The 16,230-nt window shown below is 43.7% G+C and overlaps 2 protein-coding genes across 6 annotated transcripts; one reads left to right on the top strand and one right to left on the bottom strand.

Annotated features, from left to right (window-relative positions):
• Positions 1 to 182: 182 nt before the first annotated feature.
• On the bottom strand, positions 183 to 15,722 carry LOC6586491 (protein draper). Of its 5 annotated transcripts, none has more exons than XM_015160375.3 (12): positions 15,350 to 15,722; positions 5,624 to 5,934; positions 5,386 to 5,549; positions 5,182 to 5,307; positions 4,239 to 4,485; positions 3,137 to 4,173; positions 2,511 to 2,717; positions 1,945 to 2,442; positions 1,580 to 1,888; positions 1,368 to 1,514; positions 1,221 to 1,253; positions 183 to 1,104 (listed from the first exon to the last, which is right to left on the bottom strand). In XM_015160375.3, the coding sequence occupies exons 2-12, from the start codon at positions 5,740 to 5,742 to the stop codon at positions 854 to 856; spliced, it is 3,138 nt and encodes a 1,045-aa protein (XP_015015861.1). In that variant the 5' UTR covers positions 5,743 to 5,934; positions 15,350 to 15,722; the 3' UTR covers positions 183 to 853. The 5 variants fall into 5 exon arrangements, with proteins under 5 accessions (XP_015015861.1, XP_015015860.1, XP_015015862.1 ...); XM_044009542.1 differs by having other exon boundaries at positions 1,020 to 1,104; positions 1,348 to 1,514; XM_015160374.3 differs by lacking the exon at positions 1,221 to 1,253.
• Positions 6,390 to 8,115, top strand: LOC6586490. Its single transcript, XM_002012068.4, has 2 exons — positions 6,390 to 6,840; positions 6,918 to 8,115. Exons 1-2 carry the CDS (start codon positions 6,677 to 6,679, stop codon positions 7,882 to 7,884), a joined length of 1,131 nt encoding a protein of 376 aa, XP_002012104.2. The 5' UTR covers positions 6,390 to 6,676; the 3' UTR covers positions 7,885 to 8,115.
• Positions 15,723 to 16,230: the final 508 nt, after the last annotated feature.

Raw genomic sequence — 16,230 nt, 5'->3', positions numbered from 1 at the left:
CATACTTTCGGGCGGGCCGTTTAAAGGCAGCAAAGTGCTGCCCAGCACCAACCGAGTGCTGCCCATTAACAGTCGGTTGTCAGCACCTATCGTATTCCCAATGCAACCCTGCTTGCTTTGGTCTGGCAGCGCTGCAATTTCTGTTCTAATATTCAAATTCAAATTTAAAATAAAACCTCCAGTTTTATGGGATAAAGCAACTTTTATTACTCATTTGACTTTGAAAGGCAAATTGGTAGGCTAATTACCTACGGTTTATAAAGTATATCAATATTTTAACTATATAATTAAATATTCGAGCTAAATTTTGATCAACAATTTGACATTTTTAAATATTTTGGCAAATTTCAAGAGTCACCAATCTACTATCAATTCTTCTTACATTCATTAAATTCTTGGCATTTCGTTGAGTTTAACATACTTTTTGTCATACAAATATATTGCTGATGAAAATATATAGTTATCATATGCTTAAATATTTGATATGAATAGATGTAAATAATGTATTCGTGGCAGCACCTGCCAGAGATGCCTATGATTTACAATTGCTAGGTACTTCTTACTTATTGAATATATATATGTATATATATAAATGTATATGTATTTATAATCAAGATTTGTATATAATAGACCTAGTGAGCGAATACATTACAAAAATAAAACATTTACAAAAGGGAACATTTCGGATCATCGAAATACAATTTTCACAACTTTTGAGCAATATATGTATCAGAAATGCTGCCCATAACAGGAAAAACATACAAACTACACTAACTTGTCCAATAATAGAATATTCTAATTGCTTGCATTACAAACTTCTTCAAATATCGTTAACTGAAGTCTTGACTAACGCCTACTTCCGCAGCTCTGGGCTGGAACTGGGCGATGCTGTTGAGGCGTCATCCAAATTGATATTGTCGAAACTTTCGTGCTGTGGCTCCGCCTCAGTTGGTGGCTCGGGCTTCTCCAACAATACGGTCATGTTCTTCACATTGCTGGGCTTCTCCTCGTCGTGGTTAATGTTCAGCATTGTGTCGTTCATGCGATGATAGTGCGGCTTTTGCGAAGTGCTGGGACGTGAATAGTCCAGATGATCGTACTCATCTGCGAAGAGAAAGAAGACGTTTGATTATAATTGAGATATGGGAACAGACGACACTCAAACTGCTGGGCGGGCCACAGTCATCTCTAACTACGACAAACACTGAGCAATGGCTTACCCTGCGGAAATAACACTTTGTTATAAATTTTCACTGCATTATGGCAAATGTGTGCATGACAAATGAGGAATATATATGTAGAGATGTTATATGCGCATAAATAGTGGTTTTGTTATTTTGGCCTTACAGGATGACTGTAAAACTCACCGGGATCCTTGTAGCCCTCCTTCTGCTTGATCTCGTCGTACACATGCTCCTCCTTAAGAATGTCATTGTACACATTCGGATTGGTCAGGTCCGCATTCAAGTTCTTGTTCAGAAGCTCGTGATTATACTTGATGGAGTAGCTGCCCACTGCAAAGGGTAAGGAAAAGTGTGAGTCTCGAGAGAGTCCACAGGCTTTACACGTGGAAACCCACCTCTGCTGCTCGCATTTGAATCGTCACCATAGTCGGTGCACAGTGTGCCATTCTGGTCCAAGTTGTTCATCTTTGGTCGCAGGTGGTTGGGCAGCAGGCTGGCCTCCGCTTGCATGCCATAGACGGGATTGTCAAAGTTGTGATTGGGAGGCCAGCCGGACTCACTCGGGTTGTGCGTGTACTGGACATGTTGTATCACCGTCTTCAGATTGGACACGCGTCGGCGATAGTAGAAGAGGACTCCGACAATGATGCCGATGAAGAGGAGCACTAGGAACACCGTGCTCACAGCCACGCTCGCATTATTCGCTGTGGAATCAGATGCAATTAGTCCAAGAAATCTTTGCCGTTTGCTTGCTACTCACACTCAGCATGCTCGGCCACGCGCTGCGAGGCTATCAGCTCATCGCAATTGGCGCCGGTGTAGCCGCTGCGGCAGACACAGCCCTCGGCGGCGTGGCACTGGAAATTGGACGAGGGGCAGGCGCAGGGATTCATGCAGTGCTCGCCGTAGAAGCCTTCGGGGCAGATGTAGTTGCAGTGATCCCCCATCCAGCCGGGCAGACAGATGCAGTAGCCATCGTTCTTGCGGCAGGTGCGATGGTGCTGGCAGCGGCACCGCTGCGTACAGCCCAGCCCGTAGGTGTCCTGGGGGCACGACTGGTTGCAATTGGAGCCCGTCCAGCCGGGCAGGCAGGCGCACTGCCCGGTCACATGATTGCACTCGCCGCCGTGCTCGCAGTTGCACTGCAGCTTACAGTTGGGCCCGTACAGGCCCGGCGGGCAGGCGTGCTGACAGGTGAGACCCAAGTAGCCGGGCCGACAGAGAACCTCGCCGGTAATATGGTCGCAGGTGGCATTGCCTGGCAGGAGTCGAGACGAGACTGGTTAGAGAGGCAATGTACGTATGCATGATTCAGAGTCGACCTACCATGCATGCTGGTGGGGCAGCGCTCCTTACACTCCACGCCGTAGAAGCCATCGGGGCAGGGCTCGGCGCAGTCCTCGCCCGTCCAGCCGGGCGCACAGATGCAGTTGCCGGTCTCCGAGTCGCAGGAGGAGTTGTTCAGGCATCTGCAAACTTGATCACAATTTTCACCATAGTAACCGCTCGGACAGTTCGTCTCGCAATGAACGCCTTGGGTTCACATTCACAATTTTCGGGCGATTTCAAATAAACAAACGAGTGCAAAACGAAAGACACGAATTAAGATAAAACAAACGAAAGTGTGCGGAAATGGGGCGAGAGAGGATCAGAGAGATGGCTCGAGTGAGTGTGTGAGGCAATGTATTGAATATGGAATATAATACAATGGTGCAAGTGTGCGAGTGTGCGAGTGTGTGTGTGTGGCTATGTGTGTGTGGCATGCATGAATAGGAACACGAGCGTAGGAAAACATGAAACAGTCTTAATCTCATCAGCACTGGACAGGCCGTAAGTGATAAGGGAACTGACTGACATATCAAAGATCTGATTTAGTGTTTGTGTTAGTGAGAGCGAGAGAGTGAGTCAGTGTATGAGCTGGAGTGGTTTGTGGTGGGGGTGGAGTTTGGTACCTCGCCAGCCCTGCTTGCAGATGCAGCGACCGGTGGCCGCCTCGCAGGCAATCGTGTTGTACTTGTCGCACTGGCAGAGGTGCGCACAGTCCAGCCCGAAGGTGTTCGGCTCGCACTTCTGCTCGCAGTGGCGGCCCGTCCAGCCGGCGGGGCAGGTGCAGGTGCCGTCGATGGGATTGCAGGAGGCGTTGTTCTGGCACTCGCAGCTCTGGCGGCAGCCATCGCCGTAGTTGTTGAGATCGCAGGGCCTGTCGCACTTGTTGTTGCGCCAGCCAGGCGCACAGAGGCACTGGCCCGTCTCCGGGGCGCACTTGGCGCCGTTCTGGCAGTCGCACTTGAAGGCACAGTCCTGGCCGTAGGTGCCCGCCGGGCAGCTCTGGTCGCACTTGTCGCCGGTGAAGCCGGGCGCACACAGGCAGGTGCCGTTCACGGCGGAGCACTTGGCCCCGTTGTGGCAGTCGCAGTTCTGCTCGCAGTTCAGGCCAAACTTGAGGAAGGTGCAGGGCCGACTGCACTGGGCGCTGCTCCAGCCGATGCTGCACTCGCAGCGGCCCGTCTCCGGGTGGCAGAGATCCGTGTGCTCCATGTCGCACTCGCAGGTCTTGCTGCAGTCGGAGCCCCACTTGTTCGGCTCGCAAATGCGCTGCTCGCAGCGCTCGCCCTTCCAGCCGGGCGCGCACTGGCACTTGCCCGTCGGACTGCAGCCGGCGTCGTGCTCGCAGTTGCACCGCTCCGTGCAGTTCACGCCGTAGGTGTTCAGCGGGCACTCGTCCATGCACACCTCGCCCATGTAGCCCGGCGGGCACTCGCAGCGGCCGGTGATGTGGTGGCAGGGCGCGTCGTTGTAGCACTCGCAGGAGAGCTCGCAGTTGAGCCCGTGGCTGCCCGTCGGGCACTTGTTGGCGCACACGTCGCCCGTCCAGCCGGCGGTGCACTCGCAGGCCCCGGTCTGTGGATCGCACTTGCCGTCGTTCTGGCAGCGGCAGTCCTCCTCGCACTGGGCGCCATGCTTGCCGTCCGGGCAGCGCATGTCGCATCTGATGGATCGAAGCGTCACATTAGTCTCGATTAGTCTCAGTTAGCACTGGGCTAGCCCACTTACAGGGGACCCGTGAAGCCGGGCGCGCAGGAGCACTTGCCGGACACGTGATCGCAGCTGCCGCCGTTCTCGCAGCGGCACAGCTCCGCACACTTCTCGCCGTAGCGCTGGGGCGGACACGTCTCCGCGCACCTCTCGCCCGTGTAGCCCTTCGCGCACTCGCACTGGCCCGAGTACGGCTCGCAGGTGGCGTTGTTCAGGCAGTCGCACTTCAGCTTGCAGTCGATGCCATAGAGGCCGGGCGAGCAATCTACCGGAGAGTTTACGGTTTACCATTTACGTTCAACGTTTACACAACGCACTATGCGCTCCCTATTCACATATACATATATACATTTCTATATTATTTTGTTAGTTATTCGCGGCAGTGTTTGCAAAAGCACGGACACCAGGTAAATACACTTCCTTGAGCCGCCGTGTGGGTGAGAACTGTGCCGTGAGCCTGTTTGTTAGGAGAGCGAAGAGCGCGTGGAAGTGTGCGTGTGTTAACTGAGGAATTGGTGTGTGTGTGTGTGTGTGTGTGTGCGGAAAGATTGCTAATCAATATGTTTGCAACAAAAAATAAAGCGGATTACCAATAAACAAAGAAAGCTGTGCCAAACGGAAGAAGGCTTCGCTTGGCCGAGGTGGGAATCCCCTTGCAGAGTTGTATAATATAATGTTCATCTAATCATATATAATCAACTACTTAATTGATAATCTATGTATATGTCATCTCCTAAGTGGAGACGTATGCCTGAATCGAAAGATTGCCTAGCTCAAGGTTTCAACGTCTGCAAGAGAATTAAAGGCCAAACACGAAATGTTAGATTGATCCTCGCACCCAAGGCAGTTCATTGCAGTTAACTGGACACACATAGAACACACACTAGCATAGGGATTAGGCTACGACAAGTACTACAGAAGCGTTATCTACTCATAATATCATATCAAACTTGAAACGAACTTATGTTGCAGGCGGGTCCTCCGTAGCCTTCGATGCACTTGCACTTCTCGGGCGCGACGCACCTGCCGTGCTGGCAGGGCTCGCTGCAGTGCGGGATGCACTCGTTGCCGCTGCGCACATAGCCATCTGGAAGAGGGGGAGCATTAGCATTGGCATCAGCGTCAGCTGGCAGGGATCAGAGGGTGTCGCTGCTGCACTACTCACCACAGCAGTCGCGCACAATGCGCGTCTTGGGCACGATCTGGGTCTTGTTCACAATGCGATGCCTGATGCGGTAGGTGGGGCAGCTGGGCGGTATGCTCAGGCACCAGGTGGAGCCGCGCTCCTGGAACGACTGCAGCTCCGTGACGACCACCTCCACATCGTAGCTAGCGAGTGGAAGTAGAAGTTGAAATACGTCAATGAATCTCTGTGTCTCTCTGGGGCAGGGCGTGGCACTTACTTTTCGCGCTTCTTGCATACGTTGGGTCCTTCAGGCGCCTCACTGTTCAGCTCAATGATCTCAGACTGAGCCAGCGTTAGCAATGCTAGCAGCAACAGTCCGCTCCATGTCCACCTCATGCTCCGCGTGTGTGTGTGTATGTGTGTGGGTGAGTGGGTGGCTTTTTCCTTTCTTATTCAGCTGCTGTTCCCGCTGTTGCACTCGTATCAACATCGAACTGAGCTCCAGATGCGACTGCGGCCCTTTGTAAGCTAAACTCGATATGAATGTGATTCAGTGGCAGCTTAATCAGCTACAGTCAGCTACAATTACTGGAACAACAGAGAAGATATAAAATGTTCTCATTTAACAAATAACTGCGATATATTTAATATTGTTTATATTATATATGTTTAAAAAATAAGACAGGATTGCTCCAGTCCAATCGGAATACAATGCGTTTCTGAGCATATTCAAGTATTTCTTTGGGTGACCTATAATGGGTTTTTATGATTAGATTAGATTCGATTAGTAGATTATAGTGTCTTTGTTGTTGATTCGTCATCCCGGAAAACATCTATAAATATCTTAGTCATTCAATATTCTATCGAAAAAGTACGAAGCCGAGGACTCGAATACAATGGCAAAGGATCAGATCCAACACTTGCTATTAACGACGACTCAGATTTCAATCTCAATCTCAATCGTAAACGCAAACGTTTTGGAATACCCGGCTTTGGAGTAAGTGTTATGGGAGGCTCAGGGCTTTGCTCAGCTTACATAGTAGGCAGTCGCAGTAGGCTCTGCGCTTGTTTCACTACTCTGTCAAGAGCTCCTCACCGCATTCGAAACTCAACTAAAAAAGCTAAATTCCAACACAGCAGAAAAGCTGTATTAAGAGCCGAAAATAAATCATATTTTCTATTCACAATTGTCGCAGCTAAAAGCCGCAGCCAAGCCAAGGCCAATTGATGCAGCCGATGAACACTTGAGTAAGAAGACGACAAACCAGGCGAAAGGCGTCCACAACCACAATCACCATCTGGAGTCTGTGAGTCTGCGTGCGTCAAGTGGATGATGCAGAAGCAACGCTCTCCCTACACCGGTGGCGGCTTCAATCTGCAGCAGCTGAAGGCGACCACGTTCAACAAGGCCGAGAATGTCAGTGGAAGGCCGTTCCTGGCCCAGCTGGCACACCAGGTGCAGGTGCAGCAGCGCCCACAGCATCATCTAAGCGGGTGAGACGCGCAATGCCGCCTCCATTCATTTCTGTGCCCTCTCCTTACTGGCTGCCCCCCACCCCTCACACACACAGCTCGCCCCCTCAGCCGATGCACTTCCTGCCCGGCAAGAAGACTCCGCACTCTGCCCATGCTGCGTATGATCGCGGCCACGCCGGACAAGACCATGCACCGTGCACCGGCACCTCACGCAGCTACAATTCGATCTCCAACTACAACGGCGCCTACGAGGGCGACCTGCGCGCCTTGCCCATAATCCTGACGAAGAACAGCAGCGCGCCGATGACTGGCGACTGCTGTGGCATGAGGCACTTGGCGCGTGACGACGACGACAACAACAACAACAGCATGGACCACTTGGACAAAATGGGCGGCATGGGTCACATGGACAGCATGGGTCACATGGAGAATATGAACAGCATGAGCAACGCGGGTCACTTGGGTCATGGAGGTTATGGGGGTCACGTGGGCCCCATGGGTTCCATGGGTTCCATGGGTTCCATGGGCCACTTGGACAGCATGGACAGCGGCAAGGCATATCAGAGCGATACGGATTCGGAGACCGAGTATAGTCAGCACATCCAAAGCGTTGACGCAGCCAACGGCGAGCCGACGCGTTGGCGTCGCGCCTTCGACTTTCTCAAGTCCGGGATGCCACCGCATCGGCAGGAGCGCATGGAGGCGGTGCTGCAACGTTGCTGCGAGAACACGTTCTTCAACCATGTGCTCCTGGTGCTGCAGCTGTTCAGCATCCTGCTCGGCGGCCTGCTAATGCAGAGCCTGCGCGTGGGCGCCAATCTCACCCAGCTAAGCTTCCGCCTATGGCACTGCAAGTTCCAGCTGCGCACCTTCCAGCGCCAGCTGCTCTGGCGCATGGCCAATGCCAAGGGCAACGACGCTATTCTCTTTCTGGGCGTGATGCTCATCTCGCCTTGGCTATTCCTCATCAGCCTGGTCGGATTTTGCATCTCCTTCATGTTTTACTTCAAGGAGGGCGTCGGCGTCATCCTACGCTATCTGCGCCTACAGATGCTCAACTGAAACCAAATACCAATCTACCTCTATAGACCGCACAGGGAGGGAGAGAGAAAGAGGGAGCAATAGGAGAGAAATATGTGACAGAGAGAGGGAGCTTAGGTCGTATTTTAAATTCCAAAACAATGCAAGTCTTTTAGTGCGTATTACAGTTATGTCTACCCCACACATACACACATAATGCTCTATATTTTGTTTGTTGCGGCAAAAATCGATAAATGTTATAAATATGTAAAACACGATCTTTGTTTATATATGCAACTGACTCAGATTCCCGCCTGAGGCTTTGGATAGCTAAACCCGATCGCATTCAGATCGGACTTAGGAGAATACGATATTCGGATATTTAGCCGAGGCAACGTCTTCGCTCTTCTAAGTCCAGAGTTGCCTTGACCTTGAGCTCATTCTCATTCTGATACTGCGATTGCATAGAATTCGCTCAAGTTGCTTCATGATAGCACGTTGAGCCATTACAGAGAGAGAGAGAGAGAGAGAGAGAGAGAGAGAGGGAGAGAGAGTATTATCATAATGGGATGAATGAGATAAACAATTGATATGCTTGCGCTCTTTAACAATCGCTGACTGTGAGTAATAACATAATGCAGTCACATTAATACGTCTCATGCTTTTAAACAAAGCTCAGAACTTTCAATTGCAATTGGTTGATGGACAGCTGTGATAACTTTCTGGAATTGGTTACAGAGCGAGTGAGTCTCCCACAGCTTCACCTCGGACCAGTTGTTACTGGCAACTGATTCAGGATATATTCAGTGTTTTACATGGGTTATATTTTCTATTATTAAATAACTTTATTTGCCTCCGAATATTCTGCAATTTGAACTCTTCACAGCTCGTCACAGCAGTTTGTAATTCCCAACTAATTTAGGTTATGTTTTTACACGTTCGCATACCATGAGAACGGACTTGAAACGCAATTAAATTGAGCTCCACATACGCTGGCACATATGTATATATATTTAAATATATCTACATATATATATACTCTTAATGCTATGATATGCAGAGAAACAAAAGAGCTTCCGTTCATGAGCAACAGCAGCAATATGAGTGGACGCCATATCCCTCTTGGATTGCCCCTCTCAGCAGCTTTTCAATTTCCCTTTCAATTGCGCTGCACTTTAGAGAGCCGGCCATACGCACACACAAATATGTATATACATACATGTGTAGATATATATTTATAATATACACATTAACTATATATTATAATATGCGTCATTTGTCCATTTGAAAACAAATTTGCTTATGCTAATTGAATTCAACTGCAAATATAAATCGCGCCTCGACATCTTAAACTGGAGAGGTCTGAAGACAGAGCTTTCTCAGTGCTTAAAGCGCACGCGCCGCGCTCAGGATGTTGATTACTCAGCAGGAAATTCGAATTCAATAAAAGCGGGCAATTCAAGCTAAATTGGATAGCCGATAATCATATTTACTATATTTATTGCTTTTTATAGAGTAAGTTTCATATAATTCTACATACATATATGAAAGCAATTCATTCACAAAATTATCAAAATTTGCAGAATAAACAAATAAATTTCTTAATAATAGCATATTTGTGTATGTATTTATTTTTAAGAATCACCAAATAAACAAAATATGAACAGTAAGGGTCGTCTTCTACCATTAGCCAACTTGGTGTTATGTAATCTTGCCAAGCCGTAACCAATTGAGAGATATATTCCTGAAGGAGAATCCAATTTAGGAAATGTTGCCCAAACGCTTGCTAAGTAATACTTAAAATTGACTTGGTATATTCAATAAATGTCATAAAATATAGCTGGAAATATTTACTAGCATGCAAAAGTATATATAGTTATATTTATATTAACTAAAAATTTACTCAGGTGAAATAGAGCACATTTTCATATGCGAACTGCTTATTACAATTACTGACACAGGGGCATGAAACATGCGACAAATATGTCAAAGTTGGTTTGTAATTAACGGTCATTAAATTGACTACGTGACTGGGCGTCAGCTGTATAGACATACATACATGTATATAAAAGGAATACACCATATACATACATTCATATAGTACTTATATGCTAAAAACAATGTTTTTACTAATTACAGTTATTCTGTACAGGAATCCAGTCAAAGCACTATCCAGCGTGAAATCTGTATTAAGTTGGTTGCATGACAGACGTTGGCTTGTTGTTGTTGTTGTTGTTGTTGTTGTTGCGTGTCAAGCTAGGGAACTGAATAAACTATGTAGAAGAATATCAGAGCTGGCAATGCACGTGCTGAATGCTTAATGATGAGACAGGAGAACAATGCGGCTATTAAGTCAATCGAGGTACGGCAAGGACACGCCACAGCCCTGAAAATCGAGTGATAATAGGGGAAGAAGACAGAAGACAGAAGACAGCGTGGCAGACAGGGAAAACAATCAGAACTGACCTATCCGATACACCCAATGTCTAGCAAAACCCAAAAACAACTCAGATAAACCCACAAAAGAGAGAGAGAGAGAGAGAGAAGAGATTGTAAATTATACGCAACAAAAACAGACTAAAGAGCAAATGTAATAAATACTCTAGAGAAGATAGGAAGATAGGTATTAAGGCAACTATTTTACAGACAAACAGGCAGACTTGTCCTTATCTGGGTTTTTGATGCAAGTGATAAGACTAACCAAAGGAAATAGATATGTACATACGTATCTCGTGTATACATTATGCTTAATCCGGTCATGGACTCTTGCCAGCTACAACAACAACAACACTTTGCCATCAATTGGTTCACTCACCAAACGAAATATGAAAAAAAACAAAAAATCCAAAAATTAAATGAGATTTCAGCAAAAGGTCGTGCGGTCAGTGAGATAGCTACAACTAAATATGTAGTAGAGGTAGAGAGAGAGAGAGAGAGCCATCGAGTGAGATAGAGCTACTGACAATCAATTTTAACATAAGCATGGCAGATCTTACGTATGTCAATGATATATCATATTAAATAGCATTGTTGAGCAAGTACATACATAGGATAACCTAAGTAGTAAGCATCATTATTATAATCAAATTGATTTTTAACAACGACATTATAGTTAGGCCTCATGATAATATTAAGATGGAGCATCGGACATTACTTTCTTATCATTCGATCTCGCTATCTGGATGCTCTTTTTTAGCTCTATTCTACAATTCTGCTGTTTCTCAGATCTTAAGAGCAACACGACGTTATGAAGAGGACAGATTTTTGCACTACCTCATCTATTTATTTTCACTTATATACTTTGGTTTCCGTGAGTCGTGCATATGTTTGTATATAGTCAATATAGTTTGTATATATTGTACATATTTGTATATTTACATGTGTTAATTTTATAAGCTAAGGCGAAAACTAAATGGATGAATCAGCGCTAGCAAGCAAAAAAAAAAAAAAAAAAAAAAAAAACAACTAGCCGGCAAAGCGAATCTATTCATTATACATGGTGTCCGCCTCTGTAGGTGTATCTGTATCTGTATCTGTGTCTGTATCTGTCTCTTTATATGTATCTCTAGCTGTAGGTGCAACTGTAGTTGTAGTGCCATGTTTTTTCTTTTCAATGGAAAACTGTTTAGCGTAGCCTCTGATTTAGTCATTCATTCAGCAATGGCAACATCTGGTTTGGGTTTTATTAAGATTTAATACCGTGCGTATTGCTTGGACTTTTACTACAATTATTGTAATTAGTGTTCAATGGACTCGATGGATCGCTGCGGTTCGTCACTGGGCAAACGTGATAAGAGTTATTAAGCGGACAGTACACTAGGGCGTGGCTTCGCCTGATGGTGGTCAGCCTGACTCAATGCAGAGCTTATTGTGGAATTCCTCTGTTTACGCCGCAAATGAGAAGTGATAATAAAAGAATCGCAATGCTCTGTAGCAATTTGTTGGTTCATTGCTGGCTACGACCCATCACTGATACGAGTGCAAGGAAATGTATACATATATATGTATGATCTATGGCTCGTCAAGTTGATTACCTACTGACGGACTCTCGGAAAATGTATATGTATTTCAAAAGTAATAAAAAGGTCTGACAAATATTTATTTATATGTAAATATACATGGACTCCTAGTATTGTACACTCACAGAAATCTGTATGTGTATATGAAAGAACTACTCGAAAAGCTACCAACACTATTAATAGCAGGTTATCCAGAATATATATCTAACATGTCCAACTTTGAATGCAAAAAGAGAAATTTCAATTATACGCTAGTCAATTATATGACTGATTCCAGGAAACATCTTAAGAATACATTAAAACGAAAAGAAATGAATACTCAAGTGTTCTAGCATGCTATATAAATAGATTTCTGGATACATATACATATACATATATATCAAGTGCTGGCAAGTGTTTCTACAGCTGAGCTTTGTTACAGCTAGCTGGGAATTAGCTTAATCATATATCCATAATACATATATATACTTGGCAAAATTATGAGTGGTTATTATTCTTTATTATTTCGATAGTGGGTTATCTGGCGTGGGCGAACAAAGTATCACTCCTATATACATATACGTTCTTTATAAATCGTATCCAGTTTCATTATTATATGGCGCAGTTAACACTTAACAAAAGCAATGAAACACAGTCGCGTCTTGGATGGCGATATCAAAGTCTGAGGCGCAAATGTTTCACAGCGAAATGGAAATTTAAACCCTTAGCAAAGGCAATTATTAATGAAAACTATGAAATATTTAAGTAAACAAATGTTGCGAGAATACAGAAACTCTATAGTCTATAGTCAGCCCACTGCTAAAGTTCCCTTTCTTACAGATAGATATAGACAGCTTCTACTCAGATACCCATACCCATAGATATTACATAAACAAATGTGCTGTACTCTTCACATATCTTATTTACAATACATTTTCTGCTTACATTTTGCTTAATTTTCTGTATTTACAGAAATTTTGTCATTTAAACTCCATAACATTCAGTTTGGAGTTTTATCGTGATGACTTGATGACTTGTTGTGCGCAGTGCAAAGTTACAAGTTTTTGTTTTTGTCACACGTCAACCAGAAATGCAAAGTGTGTAATCTGATATTCGGACTCGCTCGGGCATTTGTCATTAGCAGATCTGCCAAGTGAGCAGAAAATTGAAAATTGAAAATTTGTGCAATCAAAACAAAAGTTTCGAGCAGTAAGGGTGCTCCAGTCGAGAGTACGCGACTATGAAATACCCAGGCATTGGGAAGTGCTGGGCTAACTGCGCAGTTTGCACTATGTTATGGAATCTTATTTGTTGAATAGCCTGGCTATATCGACTCAGCAGGTCGTCGTGATCAAGATTATATATACTTGGTGGGTTTTGCCTTCTCCTTCTATCTAGTACCAACATTTTCAAAAAAACATTATACCTTACCTTCCATTTCCAATTTATTCAGGTTGTAGTCAGAAATTTTCCAGCGAAGAAATTCGCAATCGATTCTTGTAAGTGAATAGCCGTTGTATTAAGATTATTATTACACTCATCGATTGGGGCAGATATCAGCTTTTGATAACGATTATGATTTTGTGAAATGGTAATGGCAAATAAAGCCTTGCACTTTGTAAGAGTTTACATTATACTAAGTCAGGTGTGTCTGGGGCTCATAAATCCGTATATTTATTTACAACATGTATATCAACAAACTATAAAACTGATAAGTGAGCAATATATACATATATGTACATATAGCAATGAGTAATTGTATCAGCTTATTTCTTAAAGTGCGTTGCACTTTACCGTTACATAGGCCAGCTATAGTTGCACTCTAGGAAATTGAAATAGTTTGCCTAGCAGAATTTTCACTTAAATGTTAATTATTTACTGTTGATTGTTTTCTGTTTCATAAACACAGAAATTGAAATGAAATGGGGAATATCAGTGCACTTGAGAAAAACGACAACTGCATGTTTCATATTGGAATATTAAGACCTGAAATTGCTGTTTATCGTTGATTGAATGCAATTCCCGCGTGAAATTAATTCACATCATTATCGAAACCAAAACAATTGGATTGAGCAACAAGCATGTATATTATAAATATACAAACGTATATATGTATTTTCACATACATACATAAACATATACATGACTTCAAGCTCTAAATGTATTCATACTGCAGCTGAAAACTGGTTATGATCTTCATTGAAGGCATTCCAGAGTGACGTCAGCAGCTAAATAATATAATATTAATGACAAAGTAATGCCATTATTCATATATATGTACATATATACACCATATATATGTTTGTATGTGCCTATTCTAATCAGAATTTTTTGAGGGGAAATCACAAATTTTTAAATTGTTCAAATCAGCGCATATAAACACATGAATATATTAATAGCCGTTCATGTGTATGTGCATGTATCTCAATGTGTATGCGAGCGTATGTACATACATATACATATGACTGCATTGAATTGTATAAACAGTTGGAAAAGTGCTAAAAACTTCCAACAGGCGGCCGCATAGCGAAGTAAATTGCGAGTAAATTGGCAAATAGCTGAGAATAAATCTTACACAGAATACAGAATACAGAAAACACACTACAGTTATATCTCGTATAAATTAGACTAAGGCTGTGCTGTTGTTGTAGTCTAACAAAAGCCAGCTGTTAATCGTCCTAAGTGTTAAGCTCATGCATTCACATACATACATAAATACATAGATATCCATTAGTACACACAGGCACACGCACATACAGATGCATATTTCTCTTCAGGCTGGATGCAAACGACTGAACTGCTCGAGACGACTCTACATACACATGCACAAAGTCTATGTATGCTCATTATTCAGTGGGCATAGGGTATGCGACTGCTGCTGCTGCCCACATGGTGGCGGTTGCATTTAGTTGACAGATTACTTGATATTGCCTTTTCTCTCTCTCTTTCTATCGTCTGCTTAAGCAGCAACTGAGGCTGCTAAAGTGTGACAGATGATTATATGCGGGCTATGCAAAGGGATGGATAACTGCGACCAAAAGAGAAAGAAAGTCTATGTTTTAGCTGCGCTTCGCTAAGACGACATATTTGCAACTGCTGGACGCTTTCTACGCTGTCGCTTTGAGTGGGAGCAGCGAGCAAAGAACAAAGAGAAAGACTATAAAACGTAAAAGCGAAAACCAAAAAGCAAACCGAAAAACAGGTTTTAAGTCTCTTTAAAGCGCTCAGCGCACAAAATAAGAACGTTAATTGACACGCATACTACTGCGGGGACGATCCATAAACAAACAGACTCACGCACACACACACACAAACTTGCATACGTATGTACATATAGTGACAATACATTCGAAAGCCCAAAAGCTAACTGGAACTTTCGTAAAGCAATATCAACAACAACAACAACAACAGTACGCGTTACGAAAGAAAACAAAGCATCGGATTTTGCGTCGTTTGCTATTTTTGGCCAGGTTAATGGGCAAAATTGCAGATTTGAAATTAGTTTTTACCTTTTATTTTCCAGTTAATGAATATTCGAATAGTTGTCACTCAAAATAACCCAATGGAATGCACTCAATTAACACTCGAACTGCTTTACAGAACATGGTTTATTTTGATTCGATTTTGTATACACATTTATACACATGTACATATATATTTATATATTTGTACTCAAACTTGTTTTGGCACAAAATTTACTCATACACATACTCTAAAGAACACTTTAAAAACGCATAAAACCGTAGCGCGTTGAATTAAAAACCAATTTACTAAATTTAAATTAGCAGAATAATTGCATTTCTTTGCTAAGCTATATAAATCACAAAACGCAACAAACGCACCGAACGCACGCACCCTACAGCAAAGAGTGTTTACGAGAAACCACTGTTAAAAGACTCAGAAGCAGCGATTGCTGACTATCGATGTTGCTTTGTGGAGGTTGAGCATATAAAAACAAATTATCGATAGTTTGATATATTATGTTAAGACCACGATAGCTAACATACTTGGCTAACAGAAAATAAGTGCTCCGCCGACGCTGTGCTCCACCGAGACTGTATGTTAACATAAAGTGTTACAACTAAAACATCGCTCAATAACATAATGCTCCTCTAGTGCACTCCACCCAAACTTTATCTTAACGTAAACAGTGCTGCCAGACGGTCGTATATAAGATAGCAACCACTAACCAAACATTGTGAGTAAACCAAATCAGTTATGATATCTTTCAGATCGACCGACGCTAACTGAGAACTGTTTCACATTTGGCGAAGGTACGTATTGGACCAACTTGCATTTCCAAAAAATACGCGAGGATCTTTTTCTCATGATGTTCAGATAATTAAAAATTCATTTATAACGGCCATTAGAGATTATGGCTCTTGAATTC

Source organism: Drosophila mojavensis, unplaced genomic scaffold (assembly GCF_018153725.1).
Source record: "Drosophila mojavensis isolate 15081-1352.22 unplaced genomic scaffold, ASM1815372v1 contig_74, whole genome shotgun sequence".
NCBI classification, from domain to species: Eukaryota; Metazoa; Arthropoda; class Insecta; order Diptera; family Drosophilidae; genus Drosophila; species Drosophila mojavensis.
Note: the sequence above shows the minus strand (reverse complement) of the source record. Positions and strands in the feature narration are given on the sequence as shown.

Bases quoted from the DNA above. Each gene is read 5' to 3' on its own strand.
- LOC6586491 (XM_015160375.3), bottom strand. From the start codon at position 5,742: ATGAGGTGGACATGGAGCGGACTGTTGCTGCTAGCATTGCTAACGCTG. The intron at 5,550-5,623 runs GTAAGTGCCACG...TCCACTCGCTAG, and splicing joins GTATGCAAGAAGCGCGAAAA to CTACGATGTGGAGGTGGTCG. The intron at 1,515-1,579 runs GTGGGTTTCCAC...TACCCTTTGCAG, and splicing joins TTCAAATGCGAGCAGCAGAG to TGGGCAGCTACTCCATCAAG.
- LOC6586490 (XM_002012068.4), top strand. From the start codon at position 6,677: ATGATGCAGAAGCAACGCTCTCCCTACACCGGTGGCGGCTTCAATCTG. The intron at 6,841-6,917 runs GTGAGACGCGCA...TCACACACACAG, and splicing joins CCACAGCATCATCTAAGCGG to CTCGCCCCCTCAGCCGATGC.